The following is a 23654-nucleotide window of genomic DNA, read 5'->3' on the forward strand; positions in this document are numbered from 1 at the left end:
GCGTGTCCATGTGGGGCCACCCTGTTAGCTTGGGTCTGGCACTGCTTTGCTTCCAGCTTTTCTGTGGGAATGGCCATAAGAGGGGCAGCCCAAGAGCACCCAGGGAAACTCCAGGCTCTCTGCAGAGCTGGGCTCCAAGCTGACAAGCAGGATGCTTTGTGTCTTAGCAGCAAATCCAACCAGCACCCCATGAGAAGCATTTCCATCCCAAAATGCATTTAAGGCAGGAGGAGGTGGAAGATGCCTCTCTCACAATGCGAGTGGCCATGGTAGGGCTGAGACAAGAGGATTGCAGCTAGGACACAGCCCAGCTCTGCTGCTGCAGAGAGCAGATGCCTCCCCAAAGCACTGTGTAAACATCCTGGCTGGTGAGCAGCTGCAGAAATATGTCTGAGTTCTGCAGTCTCTCTGCTTTATTGACATAGCCACGAAGCTCTGGAAACTCAGATTATAGGGTAATATACTTGGCCTGGTTTTCTGTGAACTGATGTAACTAGGAGTGAGTTAATAAATATTCCACAATAAATAAGTATTCAACAGTCACAGAAACACCAATTTTCTATTACAGTCTGTTCCCAAGCTTCACTTAACACATTCCATAGATAATTGTGTTCTGCTGTTGAGATACTTCACTGCAAAACAACTTCCAATTTTTAAGAATGCTTCTTCTCTGAAGTTACACAGTGTACAGAAATTTATAGTAGCATTATTAAATTTCAATAGCAACACTTGATTTCGTTTAGGAATAATAATTCTATAAATACTTTGGATTTTTAAACCATATCAAGTGAAAGTTAGGTTGGACTTGATGATCTTGAAGGTCTCTTCCAACCTAGTCATTCTGTGAATTCTGAAAGATATCCAAGATTGAGAGAAAAATTCATGTGGATGCTCAAATTAGCAAAGTTTAAGCAGGCTATAAAACAAAATGTATTTCAGGGTGTCAAGCTAAGTCTTCTTCCAGGAGTCTTGAGTGGGGATTTGTGGGGCAGAGTGTGATTGCTATTCATCGTGTCCAGGCTGCTGCTGATGGTGGAGGATGCTGCTTCCCCTCCCCTTTGGAAGTCCATGGCATTTTAGCTCCCACAGGTTTCCACAGGCACATGAATTGCAACTGGTGGCATTCCTCTTATGGGAATGAGGGAATTGAAGCCTTCTCATGTCAGACTCCAATTCAAAAGTTGATTTTTCAGTTTGTTGTACAAAGGATTTTGTGACCAATCTGAAAATAGCATTCTGTTTAGTGTGTTTATTTCCCTGGGTCAAGAATCTTTTAAGAGAGAATGGTCTGTTAAAGATCATTTCATGGTTTCTAAATTTGCCTAGTCTGATTTATGATTTTTCTTTCTAAATGTTTAAAAGTTGTAGTAGGAAAATGTGAGAATTAATACAAATATTATTGGTCCAGGGTCTGCAGAATTAGGCAGTATTCTTAAAAACAGTCTTTACAATTTCAAAAAACTTGTTGTCAAATTGTGATTGTCAGATTGTTTAAAAACAATCTTTCTTTCCAAGAGGATGTTTGGGGTATTTTCACTTAGAAACCATTAGTGGAAAAGTTGAAAGGTATTCAGGAACTGCTTTTACTGCAAATATTTCTACTTGTCTGTACTATACTTTTACAGGAAAATAGAGCTGATTTTTCCCAGTACCAGTCCTGTAAACAGGAATTGGTTTCCAGTTAATTGTGGATGTTCTCTTGCCCACCCTGGCTGTGCCACCTGGCTAGAAAAGCTCACTGTCACAGGCTGGGGCAGGGACACTGAAAAGCAGCTGAGCAGGAGCAGAGATGGGGCAGTACAAGGTGATCTCCCACCACGATCTGCTCTTCCCCCTTCTCCACGTGGTCCTTTCTCCCTTTTCTCTTTCCCTTCTTCCTCCTCCCCTTCCCTTTGGACTTGCCAAGACCTGATCCCCGTTGAGCAGACACTGCTGGGGTTCAGAGGGAGGTGACACCAGGGTTTGGGTTGCACTGCCACGTGCACAGGAAGCACAAAATTAGTTGTTTGTATGTGTCTGATGAAGCTCGGGCCCTGGGGAACGATAGTGGCAATTTACAGAGCTTTATGGTGGTGCAATCAGCAGAAAAGAGTGGCCACATCAGCCATGTTAGAGTCGAATAAATCAATTCCTGTTTTCCCAGTGTCATCATTCATTTGTAAAGATGCCTGTCTCTATTTTAAGGCTTAGAGTTCCCCTCACTCTTACTGTGCTCCAGAGTCAGGAGGGGAGTGTGTGTGCATATTTGTGTGTGTCAGAAGGGGGGAGCAAGAACTCTGTGCAGCACAGGAAAGCAAGAAAAAAAAATGAATGAAGAGACACATTTTTGCCTTGTGCAAATACCTGGCAAAAGCAAGACAAGGAAGTGCAGGCTTCTGTGCATGCATATATCTAAAAAGTGTGATATTGGAGAGATATCGATTTCACTGCCTGTTTTCAGGTGTGGTAGCTGCCAGTTGGAAACCAGCTGAGGTTACAGTGCTTGAGGAGAGGAGAGGCTTTGTTGTTACTGGGACTTTAAGTAATACCAAGCAAAACAAAAGGATATATACTCTAGAGCATGCCACTGTAATCAATCTGCAAAAGCAATAGTAGCATTTTGTAATATAGCTGTTACTCTTTATGTGCACATGCTAATGGAGAGCTTTCTAGAATCCAGTGAAAATTCAGGCAGGCTTTGGGGTTTTTTTTTTGGAAATACCATTAAATATTGATGGTAACGACTCTTAAATGTAAAACAAAACAGTAGCATAATGTGAAGTAAGATCAATGCTTATATTAATTACACTTCTTTAGATACTAGAAAAGCCTTTTGTTCTTTCTATGTCAAATGCTTGCAAGCAGCAGTTGAAGAGGGGGCTCCCTCTAGATCTTTGTGCCATCCACCCTTAGGGAAGAAGAGGAGGAATGTAGTGTTATGAGGTGGTCAGGATGCATTTCCTCAAGCCAGAAGGAAGGTTAAAGGGAAAATGCAGCTCCACAGCAAGCAATATGTTAACCCTGTAAATGGCTGGATCAATAAGCAGAGTTTTAAGCACACATTTGCATATGATTGTATACACACTGTATTCTCAGTGTGCAGTGGCTTTAGCTGACTAACCAATAGATCAGACTTAATTATTTTGCAATATGTTTATTAACAGTGTAACCTTTCATGTTCTTGAAAGGCAGAAAATACAGTTTTGGGTTTTTTTTTCCAATAGGGAATACTCTCTGGAGAGTCTTTTCCCCTATCCCTTTAACATACTCTTTTCCTGATGGTAGAGCTGAAAACTTGCTGTTAAAAGCAAAGTAACTTTTCATACGTTGTTTGTGTGAACTTGCATCACTTCATGTTCTTCACTCAAAATAAGTTGCTTTGCCAAGCAAAGACAGTTCTTGTGAAGAGTCTTTACCCATGAGAAAATACAAGGCTGCTGTGCACAGGATTTCCAAAGTAAATGGCATCTCTCCAGCTAACTAAACTGGGCTGAACTATCTTAAACTTAATTAGTTTTCTCCATCCTGATTTTTCATATTTAGTCTTTGATTTAATAAAACTTTTGAAAGCTCATCTGTACCAATATTTCTATTTACACAGTCCTCAAAACTGTTTGGAAATACAAATTTCCCACTTTTGTTATGGTGCTGTTGATGTTACCATAGTCAAAGACTGCTACTCCTCACTCATCTCAGTGTTAGTCTAAGGTGCAGACAGGTAAGAGAAGATCAACAAAGCAGAAAGCAGGAGTCATTATCTTAAGAAAGAAATAGAAGACTAACTCAGTCTTAAGAACATTTCCAAATTCAAGCTGCTGTGACCAGGCAAGTGATCTGCTTTTCTTCTTGATGTCCTCAAATGGCTCAAGGGCCTTTGTGCATCTTGTGAGGGTGACTTGGGTGCAGCATTTATTTCGTCTAATAGTTCACTGGCAGTTAACATTTCTAGAGTTTGTGGCAGTGTGTAGGAGGTTTGTGGATTTAACCTTCTTCATTAGTTCCTCCCAGCAGAGTTTCCTGTGCTTAAATAGTGTGCTTTGTGAGACACTGAGAGATCACTGCTCTGGGTCTTCAGGATGTTTGCCAACATGGGGATGGGTTTCCTGGCAGTGACACCTGTGCGTTCCCTGAATGATTTCACCTAAATTAGTCCATGATCTTTGTTAGACAACCAGGACACAGTTGTGCTTTTTATTTACTCATGGTTGGGCACTTCACATTTTCCAGGCTGTGCTTGTCCTGTGCTGCTGCCCCTTGTCCCTGTGGCTAAAGGAGCTGTCACCAGATCCTGAGACCAAAACCTTCCCCTCTGCCTTGCTGCATTTCTGACATCTTCACTGCACCTCTTACAGTCTAAGCAGGATGATCCCTGTTGTGCTGACAGAACCTTCCAGTGTGCCACAAACAGCCCTGGGAGCTGGGGTGGGCAGGGATGGAGCAGCCCCAGAAGGCTCTCTTGCCCCTTGGGACGTGTTCATATCAAGAACCTCATGAAAGCACTTAATTTAACACTCATTCTCTTGCTGTTTGTTTTAGGATCAGGATCCAGGCTGTCAATGAAATTGGAGCTGGACCTTTTAGCCACTTTATTAAAGCAAAAACCAGGCCATTGCCACCCTTACCTCCACGGCTGGAGTGTGCTGCAGCAGGGCCTCAGAGCCTGAAGCTGAAGTGGGGAGACAGCAGCTCCAAGCTTCACTCTGCTGATGACATGGTCTACATCTTGCAGATAGAGGACAGAAATAAAAGGTAAGAGAGATGAATCTTTTCCTTGTGCTAATGAAAAAGAATTCTGGTTCATCATAACACAGTTGTGACTGAAAGAAAAATTGTGTTTTCCTGATTGCTTCGTGCCTACCAGTATGTACAAAATACTGTTTTAATAGGCATTCTGTGCCTGTAGTCTGAGCAAGTTAATGCAGTAAAGCTGTGAGTGATACAGAATCATGGAATCATTAAGGTTGGAAAAAAACTCTAAATTGTTGAGTTCAACCATTAACCTAACACTGCCAGGTCTAACAGAAATCAATCCTGTACTGGTGACATTTCAGCAAAACCCTCGCCTCTCTGCCAGTAAATTTAAAATCAAGTTTCATGGCCACAGTGCTTTACCTTTTGGAATATATAAAATAAAGATACTGCACCCAGCTTGCTGTGTGTATTCATGAAGCCAAGGGTTTACAAATCAGATGTCTAGGTAAGGTAAAACTGAGCAGAACAATGTCTTTTGGGCAACCTGGTGGTCTTGATTTTATAGCTCTAATGTTTTACAGCATTAGAAAATACAAGCTTGGCAGCAGCTTGGTAGCTCCACAATAATTTTGAACTAAGCTGTGCAAGAAATAAATATGTGTGTTTAAATTAAACAGTCAGTGCTAAGCAAAAACTATCTTCCCATGTGAGCTTTGTATGGGAAGATTTACTAATGTAGATCCAAAGTTGTGATGAGATATATTCAATTAAAAAAAGGGAAGGGAAGAAAGACAATATGCAAGTAATGCCTAACAGTCTGAGCTCTTCAATGAATAAATATCATAGATGGTTCATAATTTACTAGGAAACACTCTCAACTACTTCAATTAGCTAAAATAAGTGACTTATCGAGTAGATAATCCTTAGAGACCTTCAGCACAGATCATAATTTGATGTAAATTAGCACAATTCCTTCAATTTAAATAGAGCTATGCTGAGTTTATGCCAGCTGAAGATCTGGCCCAAAAGCTCTAATTTTAAGTAATAAACCCACCATGAATAATGCCTTAATACCTCCCAGTATCTCAACTGTACTGATGCAGAGAGGGTACACTGTATTAATCCTGAGAGGTGTCCAATGAATATAAATACCCATTTGAAAGTCTGACTGGTAAGAACAGTTCCCTCAGAGTGCAGTGATGCTTGGCAGGAGCCCATCACCTGCAGCACCCTGGGATTCAGTCAGCTCTAAAGACACATCCAGCAGGCTGCTTTGCTTTGCTTTCATGTAGCACTGCAGGTAGGATGGTGAAGAGCTGTAAATTGTTTTTAACCTGTCTTTATACTGGGGAAAATAGGAAGTTTGCTTGTAAGAATAAAATGTTACCTCGCAGCAGGCAAGGCAGGGATTTTTCTCCCTTGCTTTGCCACACAGATTTAGCATGATCCTTTGCTTTTACACAAGCTTTTCCCACTGCAAATGGTCTCTTATGAGCTTTTAATTGGGAGCCATTTGGACTTGATACTCTGCTGGATCTTCTTAGCTGTGAATTTGACTTGGAGTCCACATGAGCTCCCAGAGATGCAGAGAAATTGCTCCTCTACATTCTGCTGTGTCCTCCTGCTTGAACTGAGCCATGCCATGAAATGGCTCCGTTTGGTGGTTGGGTTTGGAGCAACTAGCCCAGATAATTCCTGAAATCAGCTAGGGCTGATGAATCCATCCTGATGTGGGCACAGCAGAGAAGTGGGATGGGTGCACTGTTGTGTTTGAGAGCAGCTGGAGCACGTCCTGGCCATAGGATCTGTTTATTTGTTCCCTGTCTGGCAGTCTCTTTTTACTTTCCATTGTGTGCATTGAGCACAGTGAGAGATGCCCCTGCAAAGTCCAGTTCTGTTCATCCAGGAGAGCTGTCATCCCTGCTGAGCAGGGAGGGACAGCCCACACAGGAGCTGGTGGAGGCAGCAGATGCTTACAGAGGTAGGAATCCTCCCTGAGATCATTCCCACCAAATAAACCCTCCTGGGACTGAGGGGTTGCTCATCCCTGAGTGTGCTTGGGGAAAATACTGGAGTACAGCTCTTTGAGCATCACTGGCCTCTTCAGTTGCACAGTAAACATGTGAGGGAGCAATTAAATAGGATATTTTAGCTGGAAGGGACCTGCAGTCATGCAGTGTGACTGCCTGGCCAGTTCAGTGCTGGCCAAGTTAAAGGGTGTTGTTAAGGGCATTGTCCAAATGCCTCTGAATCATATGGACAGGCCTGGGACTGACCAGCCCTCTAGGAAGCCAATCTCTGATTAATACAAAATAAATAATCTAGAAGGATGTTTTGGAGTATTTTATGGTTTGAAAGAGTTGTAGGAAGGGGCCATGGTGTCCCCTCTGTTGGGAGAAGAGATAGTACTTGATTCAGGGAAAGAGATTGTGGTTTAAAACATGGATAACTGAGAAGTGACCTCTGTCATATCCCTGGTCTTTCAGAGATCATTGTTATTGTATTCCCTGAGACATCTGAAATTACTGATAACAGCTTTATATTGAAATCCCTCAATTCAGTATTACAATTTTCCCTTTTTTGGTTTAAAATAGAAGTTACGTTTAAAATGCTGTTGAAACGTTTTCACAAGCAGAAATATAAAGATGAGCGAGTTCTTTTAAGAAAAGGAAATGATCAGTAAGTCCCATCCTGACCCAATAGCTTTAATGGCCTTTTGGTAAAGACAGCTCTGGCTTTATGTAATGATAGTCAGCCAGTGCTCTCCAGTGTGTCCTGGCCATTAAGGAGTGTTTTCAACTTTTCCTTGCTGTAATGAGGTGTAACAGGCCAGTTGTTGGAGACCAAATGTTTCATTGATTGCAAGACCTGTGAAGCAAAATACTTGGAAATCTTCTGGCACTGATTAGTGTAAGGGCTTGAAGAGGTGTGCACATCAGAGATGTACCTGTGTTAGCTCCCATTAGCTCTTTGGGGTGTGACATTTAGGAAGATGAAATTAGCATCACTTGTCCTTTCAATTATGGGTAGCACTGAGTGGAAATGAAGAAAAATCTGTTTCTGGAAAGCTCAGTACATAGAAACGTTAGTTGAGAGTAAGTGACCTTTATGTAAGGAGGACTATGAAATTCCTTTCTTTTTTAAATAAACCATCAGTTGTGACTTCATTTTCTAATTGTGGTAATGTCAAGAAATTTATGTTAATCAAATTGCACTACTTTCCTGAAAACTATGGATTTTTTTCTTCTGTGGAACAAGCAAACCTAATTAATGTGTTTTTTTTTTTTTTCCCTGCTGTACTGGTAATTAATCTTTAGTTGTTCCCACAACTAATTGCATCTCTTAGTGTCTTAAAATGCTCACAATATCCAGTCCGAAAGGGAGAATTAGCAAGTAAATTAAGAGTGGGTCATTTATCAGCTGCTTGTGTTTCTTTTAGATGACTGTATGTTGCAGCTGAGGTAAATTGTGTGATTTTTGTTGTGTAGAGAATCACAATCAATATATATACATGTAATTACATTTTAAGGGAGACCCATTGGTAAGATGGACTAAGAAACATCCTAAACATATTATTTAAAAATATAATGTAAGGATTGTCTTCAGTTGGTGTGGTTGAATATATGAGCCTCAACCTGGGTGTCTGCTCTGCTGTAACTTGAAGGTAGAATAGAAACACAGAGGGATGAGTTCCTGAATGTGCTGCCCTTGCCTGATGACTTCTGTATAATCATCCCCTGGTTACTGCAAGTTTCAAGCAGTCTAATTAAAAAATTGTTTACACTCCTGATTTGATCAAGACAATTTACACCCATTTTAACAGCAATTACTGTTATGTGTCAGTCCTACTGGCTTGTGAAATTCTATTAAAATACAAAATCAGATAAGTTAACGTATCCTTGCGAAAACCTGCGGGAAAAAATAATTTTCATATTGGGTAAAACAGTGATAAAAGGAAATTAAGTATGAGCACCAAGACAGATGGCATGCTACAGTTTCCACTGCAAGTCTGGCTAGATAGAAAGTTAATGTTCAGGAAAGTTTTCAAGCTAACCTGTGTTCATACTGCTGCATTGTGTAGGTGAGTATTGCTATTAATTATACTGATATTTATATTAGCAGCGTTCTGATCAGATACCTGAGGCTTTGCAAATGCAAAAGAAGAGGGAGAACTGTTGACAGGTGTGAGAGACTTAACTTGTTAATGCATTTCATCTTTTTTCCTGGAAGCGGGAGTAAACTAACATTTGTAGTAGGTGTGAGCTAACGGTATGTGTGTCATTATTTGGAACAAAGTGAAGCCTCAAAAACCATTGTAAATATGTGAGATGAGGTGTTTCAGCTGTGAGGAAGCTGGAAAGACACAGAGTAAGATGCTACTCCATCAGTATATTCAAAATATCCCTGCTTTGGTAAGAAATAAAATTTTCTCCTTCATTTTGATCTGTGCACATCTGCAGGTACTCCAGGCTTCATGGGTAACTGAATATCCCAGACAGCAAATCTTAAATAAGAGCAGCATCTAGACCCAAGATTGTCACTGTAATAAAAACTATTTTCTGCACATCTGTAACAACCTTATAAGAAAAATAAAGCCTTGATTCGAGTAATGACTCGAATATTTAATCTCTAAAGTACAATGGAGGCTCAGCTTACTGCACAGGATCACATTGGGCAGTTTTCCAAGGGCACATTTTTAGGTTTCAGCTTCGCTTTGCTGATGTTGGTGAAGCAGAGGCTGAGCTTGGCTCCCTTCTCCAGCTCTGCCCCTGTTCCTGGGGCTGTCACAGCAGCAGCTTGGACACCGTGTGCTCAGTGAGCTTCCCTAAACTGTTAAAACTCTGGGAAAGTGGCTCTAATGCTGCACAGGGAAGATAAACACATGTAGGGATGTAAGAATATTGGTTTGCTGCTCAGAACTCTGCTCTCTTTTGGTTCTAAGTTCACTCTTATTTATATCTATTGTTGGTTATTGACAAGATGTTGTTGCTGCCTTATCATCTACTTCTTCCTGACTGTGTACTTTCAAGAGGCCATTGGGTGTTGTCCCTGATTTCTCCCACATCTCCCATTCAAATGCTGTAAATTCCCATTTAAGCTGTGCTCAGTATTGTCCTCCCTGCCTGTTCCTTGCCCCCCAGATGTGGCTACTCACAGGAATCTTCAGTCAGGCACTTGGCTGCTCTGTCTTCCATTCCTGTTGAATGTGCCCAGATGCTCCTTGCAAAAAAAGCAATTTTTCTTGTTGTGGAGGAGCTTCTGTAGGCTGAAATACTTCAACTCTAAATAATGCCAGACATCTGACAAGTGACTGTCTGTTGTAAATGTGGGTTACAAACTCAAATTCAGCAGCAGATGAAAGATAATCTAGTAGAAACAGGCTAAAAATCGATTTTTGGCAGCAAGTACCCTTTGTCTAGCCTGCAGATGTGCTAGATAATTCAGGGAAGAAAACCAAACTCTTCCCATCTGACTGTTATCACTTCTCTTCCTGCCTTTTTCTGTTCTTCACTTAGTTTTGCTTTTCAAAGTATAAGGAAGGAAATGTTTCCTTCACTGGGACCTGTTGTTACTATTATTATTCAAAAAACCAAAAATCACATTGGCAGTAGTAAGCATACATTATAATACAGTTCATATATATGATATGTATTACAGATAAAACTTTCCAAAAGGAATCTTCCAGAAAACAGATCTTCAGGTCAAAGGGGCCAGGGCATCCCACCTGTTTGGTCCACACCTCATTTTAAGACTGGGAGCCAGACTTGGGAGAGGTTGTGGGAGCACAAAACTCTTTTGGAGAACTCCTGTTTTATGTTTACTTTCCCCCAGCACCTGCCTGCAAAAGGAGATCCCAAAGAATGGCTTGGAAAAGTGCCCCAAAGCTGAAAAGGTTGGGTCACCCTGGTACTGGTTGTAGGAACAGTGATGGATGTGGGGATGAGAGATGCTGCAGATGGGAAACTTTTCTCTTTGAGTAGAGTGTTTTAAAATACATCAGAAATGAAAAAAAAAATTGTCTGTTGACTTTACTCTTGCATCTCCGCATTAGATGGTTTTGGTTTGAAGCTTTGCTTTCCTTGTTGCCACCCACAGTACAGGGAGCTGCTGGTGGAGAGAGAAAATCACGTAAATCAGTGATTGTCTGATAATGTTCTGCAGCCAAATCAGAGGAACAGTCCAAGAAGGCAGGTGGGGGCAGTAAATGTGTAGCTAATGTGATGTAGCATTAATAATATTAAAAGAGCTGTTGGTTTGTGAAATTCTTGTCGTTCAGTTTCTAATTAGGCAGTTGCCTTTGTGTGCTGGTGTGAAGCCTCAGGTCACCAGGTTGGACTGTGTGTTAATGATTTCTCTCCAGCCAAAATCCTGACATCTGACCACATATTTTGAGAGGCAATAACAGAATCATTCAAGGCTCCCTCAGCCTTTGTGCCTTCCCCCAAGATTGCCATCTTACTTAGTGCCGTACAGTAGAATTTCTTTCAAATTAAATTCTTGCAAGAACCAACAGGTTAACAAAATATAAACAAAACCCAAGAGTTTGAAAGGGAATCTGCTGCTCAAAATGTGCTGGGAATTAATGAGCAGAGGTAGAGCAAGTACATTCATATTCTTCTGCTTGACTGGAAGTGACTGAAGTGGAGGAAACAAAATAGCTGTGACATGCAAAATACTTCCAAGAAAATCTTCAGTGGGAATAAAAGGGTATTGATGAAACAAACAGCAGTGGTGTCTCCCTAACAATTGCTGTAGGACATGATGTTCTCTCTCCTCTGCAGTGTGCAGGTAAATGACTAATCTGTGGCTGATGTGAGAATGTCTGGGAAGGGAGAATTGGGGTCACTCTGAGATGAGGGAGAAGTAGCTTCTAGGGAGTGCCCCCATCCCTGGAGAAAGTTGCTTTCTTTTTGGTATCTGCTGTTAATTTAGTGGAGAGGAGAGGCAACACTGAAGCATGGAAAAGTAGAATAAATCAGGTTTAATTGTGGATGGTGCAAACTTTAAAAAAAAAATACAGTTGTGTTGAGAATGCCAGTAACCAGAGAGGCTGAATGTTTTCAGAGGCAGAGTGACAAATGAGGTATGTAGGCTGTTGTCTTTTAAATTCAACCGGGCAAACCTCTGAGATTTAAAAATGTCTTATTTTGAAGAAGGTGAGAGGGAGATAGAGCACAGGGAAGGATTCCATGCACAGATTAAGTCAACATTTCAATGCATAAGAGATGAAGCTTGCAAACAAGCTCAGAGCTGACTTGTTCTTGAGGCAATGTATGGAATTAGGCCTGGGTGAAGCACAGTGAGCGATAACAGGCTTGCCAAGAAGGCAGAGGTACATAGAGCTCGTGTTCAAATGTCTTTTTTAAAGTAGATTTAGATTTTTTTAACGTAATTGCAATAATATGAACGTGTCACCTTAGTTAGCAAAAGTTTTTAACGTATGCTGCATCACAGTAGCAATGTGCTGTTGCACTGATTGACTCAACTCTAAGTTCATTGTGGTCCTCCAGCAGAAAGCCCAGGAGAGTGAAAAAAGACTGCTCCATACCTATATCAATTAACTAGAATATTTTTAGAATAACATAAATAATCCTGGAGGATTAAGATATGCCTACTTTACACATGAGGAAAATACTACCTTATCAAAAAACCACAAGTATTTTGAAGTTAGCTTTTCATCTTCATTACATGCCTTACATCATGATTTCATCTACAAACACAATTACAAAGCATTAATGCCACAATAAAGCCCATCAGCAACTGAATTTGGCTTAGCCATCAGCATTTCTTCTTCCAAAATTTGAAGCCCTCTTTCTTCAGAGATGGTCAAATCTCAGAAGCTTTAAGTGTGCTTCCTGTGGTGCAAGCTTCTCTGTAACAGTTCTTGCTTTCCTGACAGATGTTTTTAGAGACAGAGAAGTAGAAATGAGTGGAGATGGGAACTGGATGGGAGTATTGGTATTAACTGAACTGGGAGTATTAGTCCAGTTCCCAAATGACAGAAGGAGCTCAAATGTTTTTCCAGATCACTTCCTAAGTGTTAGGAAGTGTTAGTGACCTTAGTCATATCCAAAAGGTGAAAATGTCATTTGAGTCATTGGTATTGGCCATATGAATGACTATAAATGTGCCTTAGGCCCAACCTGGAGTGAGGCTGTGCTTGTCTGTTAGCTGGGAAGATACATTTATCCTCCCTTGCTCACCTAACTCCACAAATGATTGCAAAGATGTCATTAGGCTAAAATAGGCATTGGATCTTTTTTGCTCTCCATTGCTCTTGGATCAGGGTCAGAGACAAATCTCTACACTCCTGTGAGTAGTGCAGTGCTTTCTGAGCAGCTGCCTGACTGAGCTGCAAGAAGTGCAGAGGGAGAGTATCTTGTCTCTTGAGCCTTAATGCTGTCCTGAGTATGTGTTCTTTGCTCATCATACACTGAATCTCAAGAAATTTTATTCCATGAGCACAGGTTTGTGTCAGTCTTTTGAAATGTGCTGTGGCTGCTTACATGAGCCTCAGAAATGTGGGATAGCAGGGAGTTCTTAAACTGGGTAAGCATAAGGGTTAGGAAAACAATTCTTTGGAAATTGGCTCTAAATTCTCCTCTTAAAAACTTGTGGGCACAGATCTTTAGTTTCCTATCAAGGTGTGGGTCTCACTAAAACTCACTAGTAAGTCACATTAGTCCTCAGAGTACATTTCCAGCAATTTGAATTACCTGAATATATCCTTTTATTACAGATGATTCTTGATCTCTGTACTTATGTGGATTGCAATCATAATGTAATACAAATTGATTTCTGTCCCTGAGAGCTAATGACAGACCCAGTTTCTTTGAAATGCTCAAATTGGTTGTACTCTGTATCTCCTGCAAAGCCAAAGGATAAAGCTAGCACCTAGACAGGGAGGTCAAAGGAAAATATCTCTTGGCTTCCTGGTGATTTAAAACCTTCTGAAATGGTTAAGATACTTGAATAAGGGTACTAAATAATAAAAAAAATAGTATGTGATCCTACACAGCAAATTTTCTGTTCTCCAAGGCCAGGACTATTGCATGCAAGATGTTCCCTGGTGGAGGCTGAGTGGCTGGATGCACAGTCTGAGTGATTCCTCTTTATTTGCTTTCATCCCCACTGTGCTCAGCTCCTGGGGGTCAGGAGCTTAGCTAGAAGTTGCTGGCTGACATACAGCTGTTAGTGAGAAGCATTTATCTGAGCAGAGCAGTAGAAAGTAGCAGTCAGATTCTCTTTAGCACCTATATAAATTTTTTTAATGACATTGATTTTGTTCATTGTTGGACAAGTTTGTTTGTGCTCTTGTTTAGTCTTGTCAATGGAAGTGTTTTGGAAGATGACACAGATGACTGCAAGACATGACCTTTGTGTCTTAATGTGCAAATGAAGTCCAAACCCATTAAAGAGTCAACATATTAATTGTGTTTTCATCATGCATGTAAACCAGCAGCACACGTGGTGTATTGTAGCAGGGCACAGGCTGAATCCATTTTGATTCCATGGTGGTAGGGAGCCCAATGGCAGATGTTTTTCCTGTTAATTCTTGCAATCATTTTGCAACGTAGTAGTAGTTTCAAAAGGGACAATGAAGTTCTGCTTTCCCTGACCTCCTCCTCATCATCAGTGTTTATTAATGGGATGTTTTTATACGTGTGTTTAACAGCCCTGCAGGGCACGTGGTGCCAGTTTTCACAAGATGGATACTTGGAGCTGGTAAGTGCAATAACCAGAAATGTCAGTGCCACTCCAGTGTAACCACATACTCTCATTTTTGTTGTTTCAGGTTTATCCCGATTTATAGGGGACCAAGTCACACGTACAAGATCCAGAGGCTGACAGAATCCACCTGTTACTCGTTCAGAATACAGGCAGTCAATGATGCTGGGGAGGGACCTTTCTCAGAAATCTGTACCTTCTGCACAACTAAGTCACTCCCACCTGCAATCAAAGGTATGTCGTATGGTTTTTTTACATGTAAGTAACATGTAAATATTTATGTAATTGGTAAGTGTGAGGGGAGGTTGTAAGGGTTACCATAAGTAGTAATAACACTTGTGAAGAACCAGTTTGTGCTGACTGTAGGTTTCTCTTGAGTTGTGAAGTTACGTAATGGTGGGAAGCTAAATTACCACCCAAAAAAATCACACAAGCAACATAAAGGTTATGTCAGCCACTGTTGTAATAAAAAACCTGTTCAAATGCTGCTACTATCAATAATGTTTACCACAGCATTTATACAAGGGCTCTAACAGCTGTAGTGTCTGTGTACTTACCAACTTAAGCTTTAGTAAAGTTTAATTTTTTTTGTTGTGTATTTGATGTCCAATGTAGGCCTTCAGGGTTTATTTTTCCTTTAATATATAAAATTAATTACGATATTTCACATATAGAGCATTAGACTTAGAACTCAGTATGTGTTCCACTAGGAGAACTAAAGGCCTAATTAAATGAAGTTTTATAATGAAATGTCTTTTGCTGTGTGTAAATTTTGTCCTAAGTAATTATGCTCCTGAGGAGGAGGAGGAGGAAGGAAGGAAGGAGCAAAGTAAAACCCACAGTGAAAGATGTTTCATTATAAAACTTCATGTAATTAGACCTTTTGTTCTAGACTTAATTAGTCCTTCTTTGACCTGTTAAAAGGCAGTGGGTTTGCTCTATGGGCTGTCAGATCAGCTGAGCTGAAATCAAATGCACCTTTTCTCCTGGGTGCTGAAGTCTTCCTTGTCAAACCCTGTGATTTTCTGAGAGAAACAGCAACTGTCAGTTTGTCAGAGAGGTTTTATTTGCTTTTCTGTACTTAAAACCTGGCTTTGGTGATTTTGAAACCTTTTGTAACCAAATATTTAGAGATGGGAAGAACACTGCTGGGGATGCCTTTCCCTGCTGGGTCAGCTGCTCTGAGCCACCCCCAGGGAAAACAACACTCTCCAGCAAAAAATACCAGTGTGATTGAGGGTAAGGATCCTCAGCCAGGGGTGAGTTATCCTGGTGCACACCTTTACACAGGTGTGAGATGTGCTGCCCAGCCAAGGGAAGGGAGCTCGCCTGGCATGACCCAGGGTGCCGCTGTAGTCACACTTGCATTTTGTTGACCAAAAATCCATTTTATTCAGTTTACCTCACCTAGGTGTTTGTTTTGAACTCCCAGTCTGCCTGTTGAGTCCCTGATAAGTGTGACTCATCCCCTGGGCTGAGTATCAAGCTGGGTAAAAATGGTGCAAATACCAGGTCCTGTGTGGGCTGGGACCTCGGGTACCTGACAGAGCACTGGCTGTGACAGAGAAAAGGGCATGACAAAACTGTGCTAGTGAGCACTGCTGAGGAGAGGTGATGCCATGGGGAGGACTGGTCTGATGCAAAATGATAGTGTTGATTCCCTTCTGTGCTCAGAGAAATACAAAGGAATTTGTGTGATAAACTTAATTTGGCTTTTTTATCTATCAGAAGAAAGTGTGTGTTCTCCTGTAAGTTCTCCTAATTACTCTCTCAGTGATGACAACCCTAGAATAGCTTTGTTGTTAATGGCAGTGTTTTCTAAGTGTCAGAAAAAAATCTACATGCATTGAAGTGAGGGATGGAAGGAGAAGGAAAAAAAATTGAGATTGTTGTCAGCTAAGATAAAGGCATCTATTATCAGTCTCTCAACACTAGCAGATGTGCAGAGAGAAGTAAATGGATATTGATTACATTTGGGCCTTCATGATTCAAGTGTTCCCCTTGGGAAGTAACAAATCAGTCTAAAATTTGTCTAACGTATGCACCAGCGTTTGTTTCTTTGGTAGACCCTCCTGTTGTCTGTTTTTGTAGGGATGGGGATCTGGATTGCCTTTAACAAGCTCATGTCCTTGCACGTGCACATGTTAACCACCTGATACAAGTGTTCAGCACACTTGTTTCTCCCAGATTTATTATTTTTTTTTTTTCCTTTGGTATTGTGCTTGCTGGCTCTGCCTGATCAAGAGGTTGGTGAACCCTGGATGCTGTTGCAGTTTTTTTCATGCCTGCCAGTGGCAGATGCTTTGTTGTACATAAAAATGTGCTGCCCCTGTCTGTGCTCTGCTAGACTGACCTGTGAGCTTGCTGTGGGTCAAGGCACAGCATCCCTGGGCTTTCAGCTGGTGAGAGAGCTTCTGCCAAGGACAGCAGCCTTGTAACAGCTGGCAAATTGAATTTCTCTGGAGTTCTAGTGAGAGCACTAGTCTTAGGTCTGGCTAGAAATAGCAGGTCTGATCACGTGGGTGTCAGACTCAGAGTTATAGTCAAGTCCAAGTCTTAAAAATTATGCTTGTCCTTTTGCTTCCCAGGCTGGACTTCGTAAGATTCTTTAGCTTCTCTTCTCACACTCCTTCTCCTGTTTTTCCTGAATGAAATGTTTGATATTATTCCTCTCTTTCAATGGCGTGTGGCATGGGAAGGATGCACAGGCATCTTCACTGGCAGGGGTGTTTGCTCAGAACTTCACAGAATTGCTGCTTTTATGAATGCCTGTGTAATTTGTGCATTGGCTTCTGCTTTGAAAAGATCAGTGCACAGCACTGCAATTAAGTTTTGAAAGTTTTCTCAAAATCCACTCCTCCTTTGTAGCAGCTCAAAAAGCTGACAGGTAAGAGATGCTCTATCCTTTTTAAGATGTTCTGGTATGTATTACAGTGCTCATAAAATAAGATTTCGGTGCAGTCTTTATTTTAAACAGTAACACATTTCCTTTTATTGTAGCTCCTCGAGTGACACAGCTGGGAGGAAACTCCTGTGAAGTTACCTGGGAAATGGTCCCACCCATGAAGGGAGATCCTGTTGGTTATGTTCTGCAGGTACTGGTTGGAAGAGAATCTGAATACAAGCAGGTAGGGAAATGGTCTGGATTTAATATTGTTAAATTGATGGCATAATGGAAATGGTTTTGAAAATCCACTGTGCTGCTTCTTTCTGCTGTATTGAATTATGCCCTGTGGTGATGTGTCAGGTGCACTTTGGTAAAGGCTGAGTCAAAATTAAGGGCTGTAATGGGCTGTTTTCTCCCCTGAGGGAGTATATAGAACATCATCATTTTATTGGAGTGATTTGTGTTCTTTCTGTGGCTAATCACTATTTTTAACTGTACTAACCTTTAAAAAGTTACAATTCTGTCCACCCATGCTTGCTTCTGAGCTGGCTGCTCTTAACCATTAACTGGAGGTGAGATGAAGTCAGAAGGGGAATCTTTCTAAGCCAGTTCCAAGACTGTCCATCAAGGTTTTCAGTCAAGTACACCTTAAGTGGTTTGTTCATCTGTCTCGTTCCTGTCTGAGGTTTTGATGCACATGTAACTTCTGTGTATCCTTTCTGTCACTGTGGAAATAAAGGCAGTGAAGTACAGCTGATCCTTCTTTCCTTTGTCTGGATTAGACATCACAAGTGGATACTTCCCCAGAGCCCCTGAAACAGAACAGCTCATTCACAGTTAGGTCTTTTATTTCATCTATCACACCTCTGACTGTGTGATTTGCAGAGCACTTCATCTGTGTGCTCTCTTTTTCCTGTGCTTCCTTTCGTTGTCATGCAGATTCCAAATAAATCCAAATTAGGGAAATGAGATATGCTGTGCTAATTAAACTCTTATGCTGTTCTAATTAAACTCTTAAAAATATGTATAAGTTAGTGCTTTCTTTGCAACTGTGTCTTTGTTCCTCTTCAGGCTGTTTTTAAGTGCTGCTGTGAACTAATGAATTATCAAAAAGAACACAAAAAATGGAGGACAATTCATGGGGGTGATAAAGATGCAAAAACCTAATGATTTTTTTTTTTTGTCAGGAAACATTTCTAGTGCTGCTGTAGGTAATGAAATCCCTGTGTACTGTGCTGGCCTCATAATGTCAGTGGCAAGTGGATAAGTGGAGCCATTTTGCTGTTGCCTGATGTACAGAGTAGCTTTGGTGTGTCACCTCCAGGTACAGCTTCACTGAACGTAGTCCCAGTGTTTAAAATGTTCTGGAGTCCCTGGTGAGAACTGGGCACAGCTTCATGTTCCTGGCACATAAGTGATGGCTTCATCTGCGCAGTCCAGAACTTGTGGTGTGAAAAAAACAGCAGTGAAGGAAGTAAAAAAGTACTTTCAGGGTCTTCTTATGTTGAAGGTCTTCATTTCTTGTGAGGCTCAAGCCTGACGAGGGGGTTTTGTGTGAGTTGTAACTCCCTGGAGGAGGTTCTTGGCTGGGATGCTCCAAGTGACACTGGGACTTGTGTAGTTGTGCTGGCTGATAACCAGCCATGGGAAAGAGGGAGACTTCCACTGTTTCACCTTTGCCCATCAAGGTGTTTTTTCTCCATCAGGAGTCTGGGTGGTGTCTGAGCACTGGGGCACATCCGTGTCCATGAGCTGCAGTGGCTGAGTGCTCTGAGCTCCTGTAATGTGCCCAGAAGATAAAATACAGAAACACCTGTCAGTGATTTTCTGGCTAATACATTCCACCTCTGCTTTGACATGCCTGTGTTCACCTGTTACTATTTAACTGCAAAGTCCTGGCACCAATAGGTCCATTAATGGTAGTGATATGTTCATTACCTCTGAAGTGCAAGTCCTAAACTTATTTTTAAATAAGTTTTGTTCCCTGCAAATGACAAATATATTTTACATATATATATATATCTAAAGGGGTATATTATACTAGAAATATTTTGCAAATTGTTTTGAAGGGTGGCACCAGTGAAATACACTCTAGAATTTCAGGCTATTCATGGAATGCAACATCAGCCACTGATATGCTTTTGGGTAAAGCTGTCCTTTCTCTCTAGACTGTCACATCTGAGCTGTCTCCCTCCCCTGCAGCCCTCCACAGCCCAAAAGCTGCTGATTTTCCACCATTTGATCTAGCAGAAGTGATATGAAAGTACTCTTTTTTTCCAGACTGGGACTATAGCCATCCCTGCCCTCCCCTGGGAGAATATTTTGTAAATATTTCTCTGCTGAGAATTGTCTGAAGAATTGGATTTGCTGGAGCTAAACAGATGACATTTTAGCTCCCTGGAGAGAGTGTATTTTAAAAAATGCTAACTACTACTTTCCTTGTCTCTTACACAGTGTGTTCCTTTTTGTGTATTTGTGTACATTATCTTTACAGATAATTTTTAAAAAGCAATGGCATGGGCCAATTCTTTTTAGGAAATCAAATCTTCCTTGTTTATGAACCAGGATGTAAGCCACAGGAGATTCCAGGAATCAGTGGCCTGTATTTGTTTTTCTATTTCTTGCACTTCTGTCCAGCATAGCTCACTCAGTCAGAATTTATCTCCAAAGTGTATTAAATCGTCTCTGTGTTTGCATAGCTTTAACCTGGATTTAGGGGAGAGGGCTGGGCTGTGCAGCACCTGCAGGAGTTGCAGTTTGGGAGAACAGCTGGAATGTCCAGCAGACTAAGGTTTGGTTTCCCAGTTGAGCAGTTCTGAGGATAAAATCACCCAGGAACCAAATCCTTTTAAGAGCTGACTATGGGAAGTGAGAACTGAACTTTTTAAAGCTTTTTTATCCTTAAATTGTTTGCCACTGAAGCAAAATGTTCTACCTTTGAAATTTCCAAGAATTTGGAGGCAGCAGTGTTTCATCAGCTTCTGCCACATCTCTTCTGAGAAAAAAACCCTGTCTCCAAATGCTTTCCAAAAGAAGAAAAAGTAGGATACTCTGGGTGTGTGAAAATCCCCTTAGCAGTTCTCAGGTCTGCGCTGAGAAGTAGGTGCCTGGGAGAGCCCACTTGTCCTCACCAAGCTCTCACTTTAATTATTGTTTTTTTATTTGGATTAGATTGTGTAGACACACACAGACTATCTGAAACACTTTAGTGAACTGATAATTTCTGTAAAGCTTAGTCAGCCAAACATTTTGTTTCCTTCTCTATTTTCAGTAAGTCAAAGGCACTTGTGCTGGTTGTGTGCCAGAATATGACAGAATTACACAGTACCTGCTGGCATTAATGCCACTTGCTTTGAGTATTTCCTCTGCCTCCTGGTGTCAAGTTTGTGTCATGAGATGGAGGAAACAATTCCTTTTGGTTGGGGTTTTTCAGTGCAAACAACTTCAAGGCAGTTTCTCTGAGGCACTGTTGGTTCCCTCTTCAGGAGACACACAACTCTAAAGGGATTTTAAGTATCTCAGCAGTGGAGTGAATGAAGCTGATGTTGAGTTTGGATGAAATTATAATCCAGTTTCCTAAAAAGAAACCTGTCAGGTGACTTAGAAGGATTTAAACTTTTGAAGTGGGTATATTTTCAACATAGATTGAAACCCATCCCTGGCAGTGCCCAAGACAAGGTTGAACAGGGCTTGGAGCAGCCTGGTCTGGTGGAAGATGTCCCTGCCCATGGCAGGGGGTTGGAACTGTGTGATCTTTAAGCTCCTTTACAACCAAAACCATTCTATGATTCTGTCTTTTTTATCAGCATACAAAATAGGCTTTTATTAACTATTAAAGACATTGGCCATTGCATTAAGGTGCAACAATCAGGTGAGGTTACCTTGCACTTTCCAGTGTGTTTCTTATAGGACAATTATGGCTGTCATTGTTACTGTTTGGAAAGGAGGGAGATGGGGTTGGAATTATTTAATGAGATCAGTGAAATTGAGAAATCCTTGCCTGCAGGAATTCTCTTGTCTCTCCAGTTCGATCAGTAGGATCAAATACCATAAGAGTTTTCAGCAGCAGTTTATTACTTGTGATGATATTTCCATTGAGGGAGCCAGGCAAAAAGCTCATCACATTTTTATTGTATTCTGAAGTGTCCAAACCAAAAAGCTGTTTTTAGGAACTGAAAGTGATAAATTGGATAGGCACTTCACTTTGGCTTGTTGGCCAGCAAAGCATAATGTGCTACATATAAAATAATACTTCTGCTTCACAGAATTATATTTGATTTCATATTTGTTTGGCAGATTTAAAGACTTTATTCATAGTTGTCAAGGGTTTTTTCTGTTGTATATGTGAAGTCCACTCATAGAGTGTAGCAGTGTTCACAACCAAACATGTTTGTGCTGGGGGCATCCTGCCAAAGCTCTGAGGAGCTGCTTCAGCCCCTGGCAGAGGGTACAGAGGCTGCTCTCAGGAGTGGGTTTTAAAATTAAATTAATGATTAAATTAAAAATTTAATAATTGTTTACCTGTTACTGATAGGTAGGTCCACTGAGGTAAATACTCACCAAACCACTGAAAGCAGGGCAATTTTCATAACCATCTTAGTGCTACTGCAGGAAATGTTTTGTCTTTATCATTGGTGAATATTAATTCACATAATCTATCTACTTTCAGCAATTTTTCAAACTTCCCGTACAGATAGATTCTTCTCTCAGTTGGCTGTCTGGCCTTTTACTGAGAAGTGCTGTTGAATAGCTGGTTTGAGTGAGCTTGGCCATCTGTACCTGTTAGACTGTAATGAAGATATAGGTCTTTGATTTAGCCAAGCCTGGCCTCCAGTTACACTGGTGTTCACCACCCTGGCAGAACAAAACAAGCAAAAAAAAAACAGGATTTTTTTTTTTTACTGGACAGTATTTTTTTCAGTGCAAAGACAGGTTGTATATATGGAATTGCTAGTGTCTCTTAAATGTAATTTATGATGTTTAGAATGTAAATTTTTTTTAATCTAATGTCATTATTTGGATTTTATTGGGTTTTTTATTTTGGTTCAGGAGTGGGCATATTGGTTGCAAAGGTTTATTTGTGGCAAAGGCACGTAGAGCTTTTCTGGCTGTATGTTTTGAAATTAAATTATTAATCACAGCAGCACCAGAAAGCAAATCTTGCTGACAGTTACTTTGTGAGGGCTTTGAGTTGCCCTGACTCAGAATCTAAAGAAATGGAGTTAAGTGGAGGAATCCTGACTCTTGTCTTGTGGGACAACAGAGTTGCCCACAGCAGGTGGGTGTTAGAAATGGAATTGCCATTGGAGAAGAGTGGCAGAGGTGTTCTTGGGATGGGGGCTGCTGTGCAAAGAGATGTTTCAACCCTCACAGCACTTCTGTGGGCTGCTACAGCACTTTCAGTTTTGTTTTCCCTGCAGTTACTGTAACCCAGTGACTCACTCCTCATTGGCTTTGGGAAGACAAACAAATTCAAGAGGAAAGGCGGCTGTGCATGGCTGCGGCCAGTCACAGGGGTTCGTGGGATGAATTTGTTGTATTCCTGTCGCTTGACCTGGAGGGAACTTCCTGCAAATGCTGAGCAATGCTTGAGCAAGGAAACGTTTATTTAAATGTTGTTTCTTGATCTGTGCCTGAGGTGCAAGAAACATGAGCCAGTTAGAGGATTTAGTCTGGAAACCCAGACTCGCCATCGTTCAAACTGCATTTGGAAAAGCTGTGAAAGCTGGAAAGGAAAGGAGAAGAAGCACCTTAATCTTTTTGTCACAGACCTCCTCAAAAAATCAGCAACTGACTGTTTAACCAAGGAATGAGTCTCAGGGGCAAGCAGGACAGGAAAGCTGGGAAGCTGAGCTCTTTAAGTGGTCTTTAGCTGAGCAGGTTTCTTCTCTTTCCTCCTCATTTCTTACTCCAGAGTAACACACAGGAAATCCTCTATGGGCTTGGGACTAGTTTCCCGCTTGCTCCCCTTTTCTAAGATGAGTTCTTGCCTCTGGGAGGGCAGAGATGCTCTCAGCCTTCTGCTCCCACAGCCAAGAGACGGGAAATGGTAAATGAGCAGAGGAAGAAGTATCTGAAGTTCAGGATGTTTTTTCCCCAGCAGCCATTATTTTTTTTTCATTTCATATAATACCAGTCTCAACAACTCTCCATTATATAAATTATTTGTTTTCAGAGTTTGTGAATATTTCCGGTGGAGTTTTTTTCCATTTAAGTCACAAAATTGTCTCAGATACTCAGTTTTTTCTCCTTTTTGATACTGTGACTTGCGCTTGAGTCATGTGGTACCTACATTTGATTAACATAAATAGGTGATGGGTTTGGATTAGTAAACAACCAAATATAATGCAATCAAACGGAAATTTTT

At 41.0% G+C, this 23654-nt stretch overlaps 1 protein-coding gene across 3 annotated transcripts in view; it reads left to right on the forward strand.

Annotated features, from left to right (window-relative positions):
- FNDC3B (fibronectin type III domain containing 3B) overlaps window positions 1-23654 on the forward strand; it is a 185697-nt gene that overhangs the window by 157492 nt on the left and 4551 nt on the right. For all 3 annotated transcript variants that reach the window (XM_053951887.1, XM_053951889.1, XM_053951888.1), the window contains exons 23-25: window positions 4516-4728; window positions 14468-14634; window positions 17401-17528. In XM_053951887.1, coding sequence (XP_053807862.1) covers window positions 4516-4728; window positions 14468-14634; window positions 17401-17528 — 508 coding nt within the window. The remainder of the gene's footprint in view (window positions 1-4515; window positions 4729-14467; window positions 14635-17400; window positions 17529-23654) is intronic.

This window comes from Vidua chalybeata, chromosome 10, assembly GCF_026979565.1.
Source record: "Vidua chalybeata isolate OUT-0048 chromosome 10, bVidCha1 merged haplotype, whole genome shotgun sequence".
Lineage (NCBI taxonomy): Eukaryota > Metazoa > Chordata > Aves > Passeriformes > Viduidae > Vidua > Vidua chalybeata.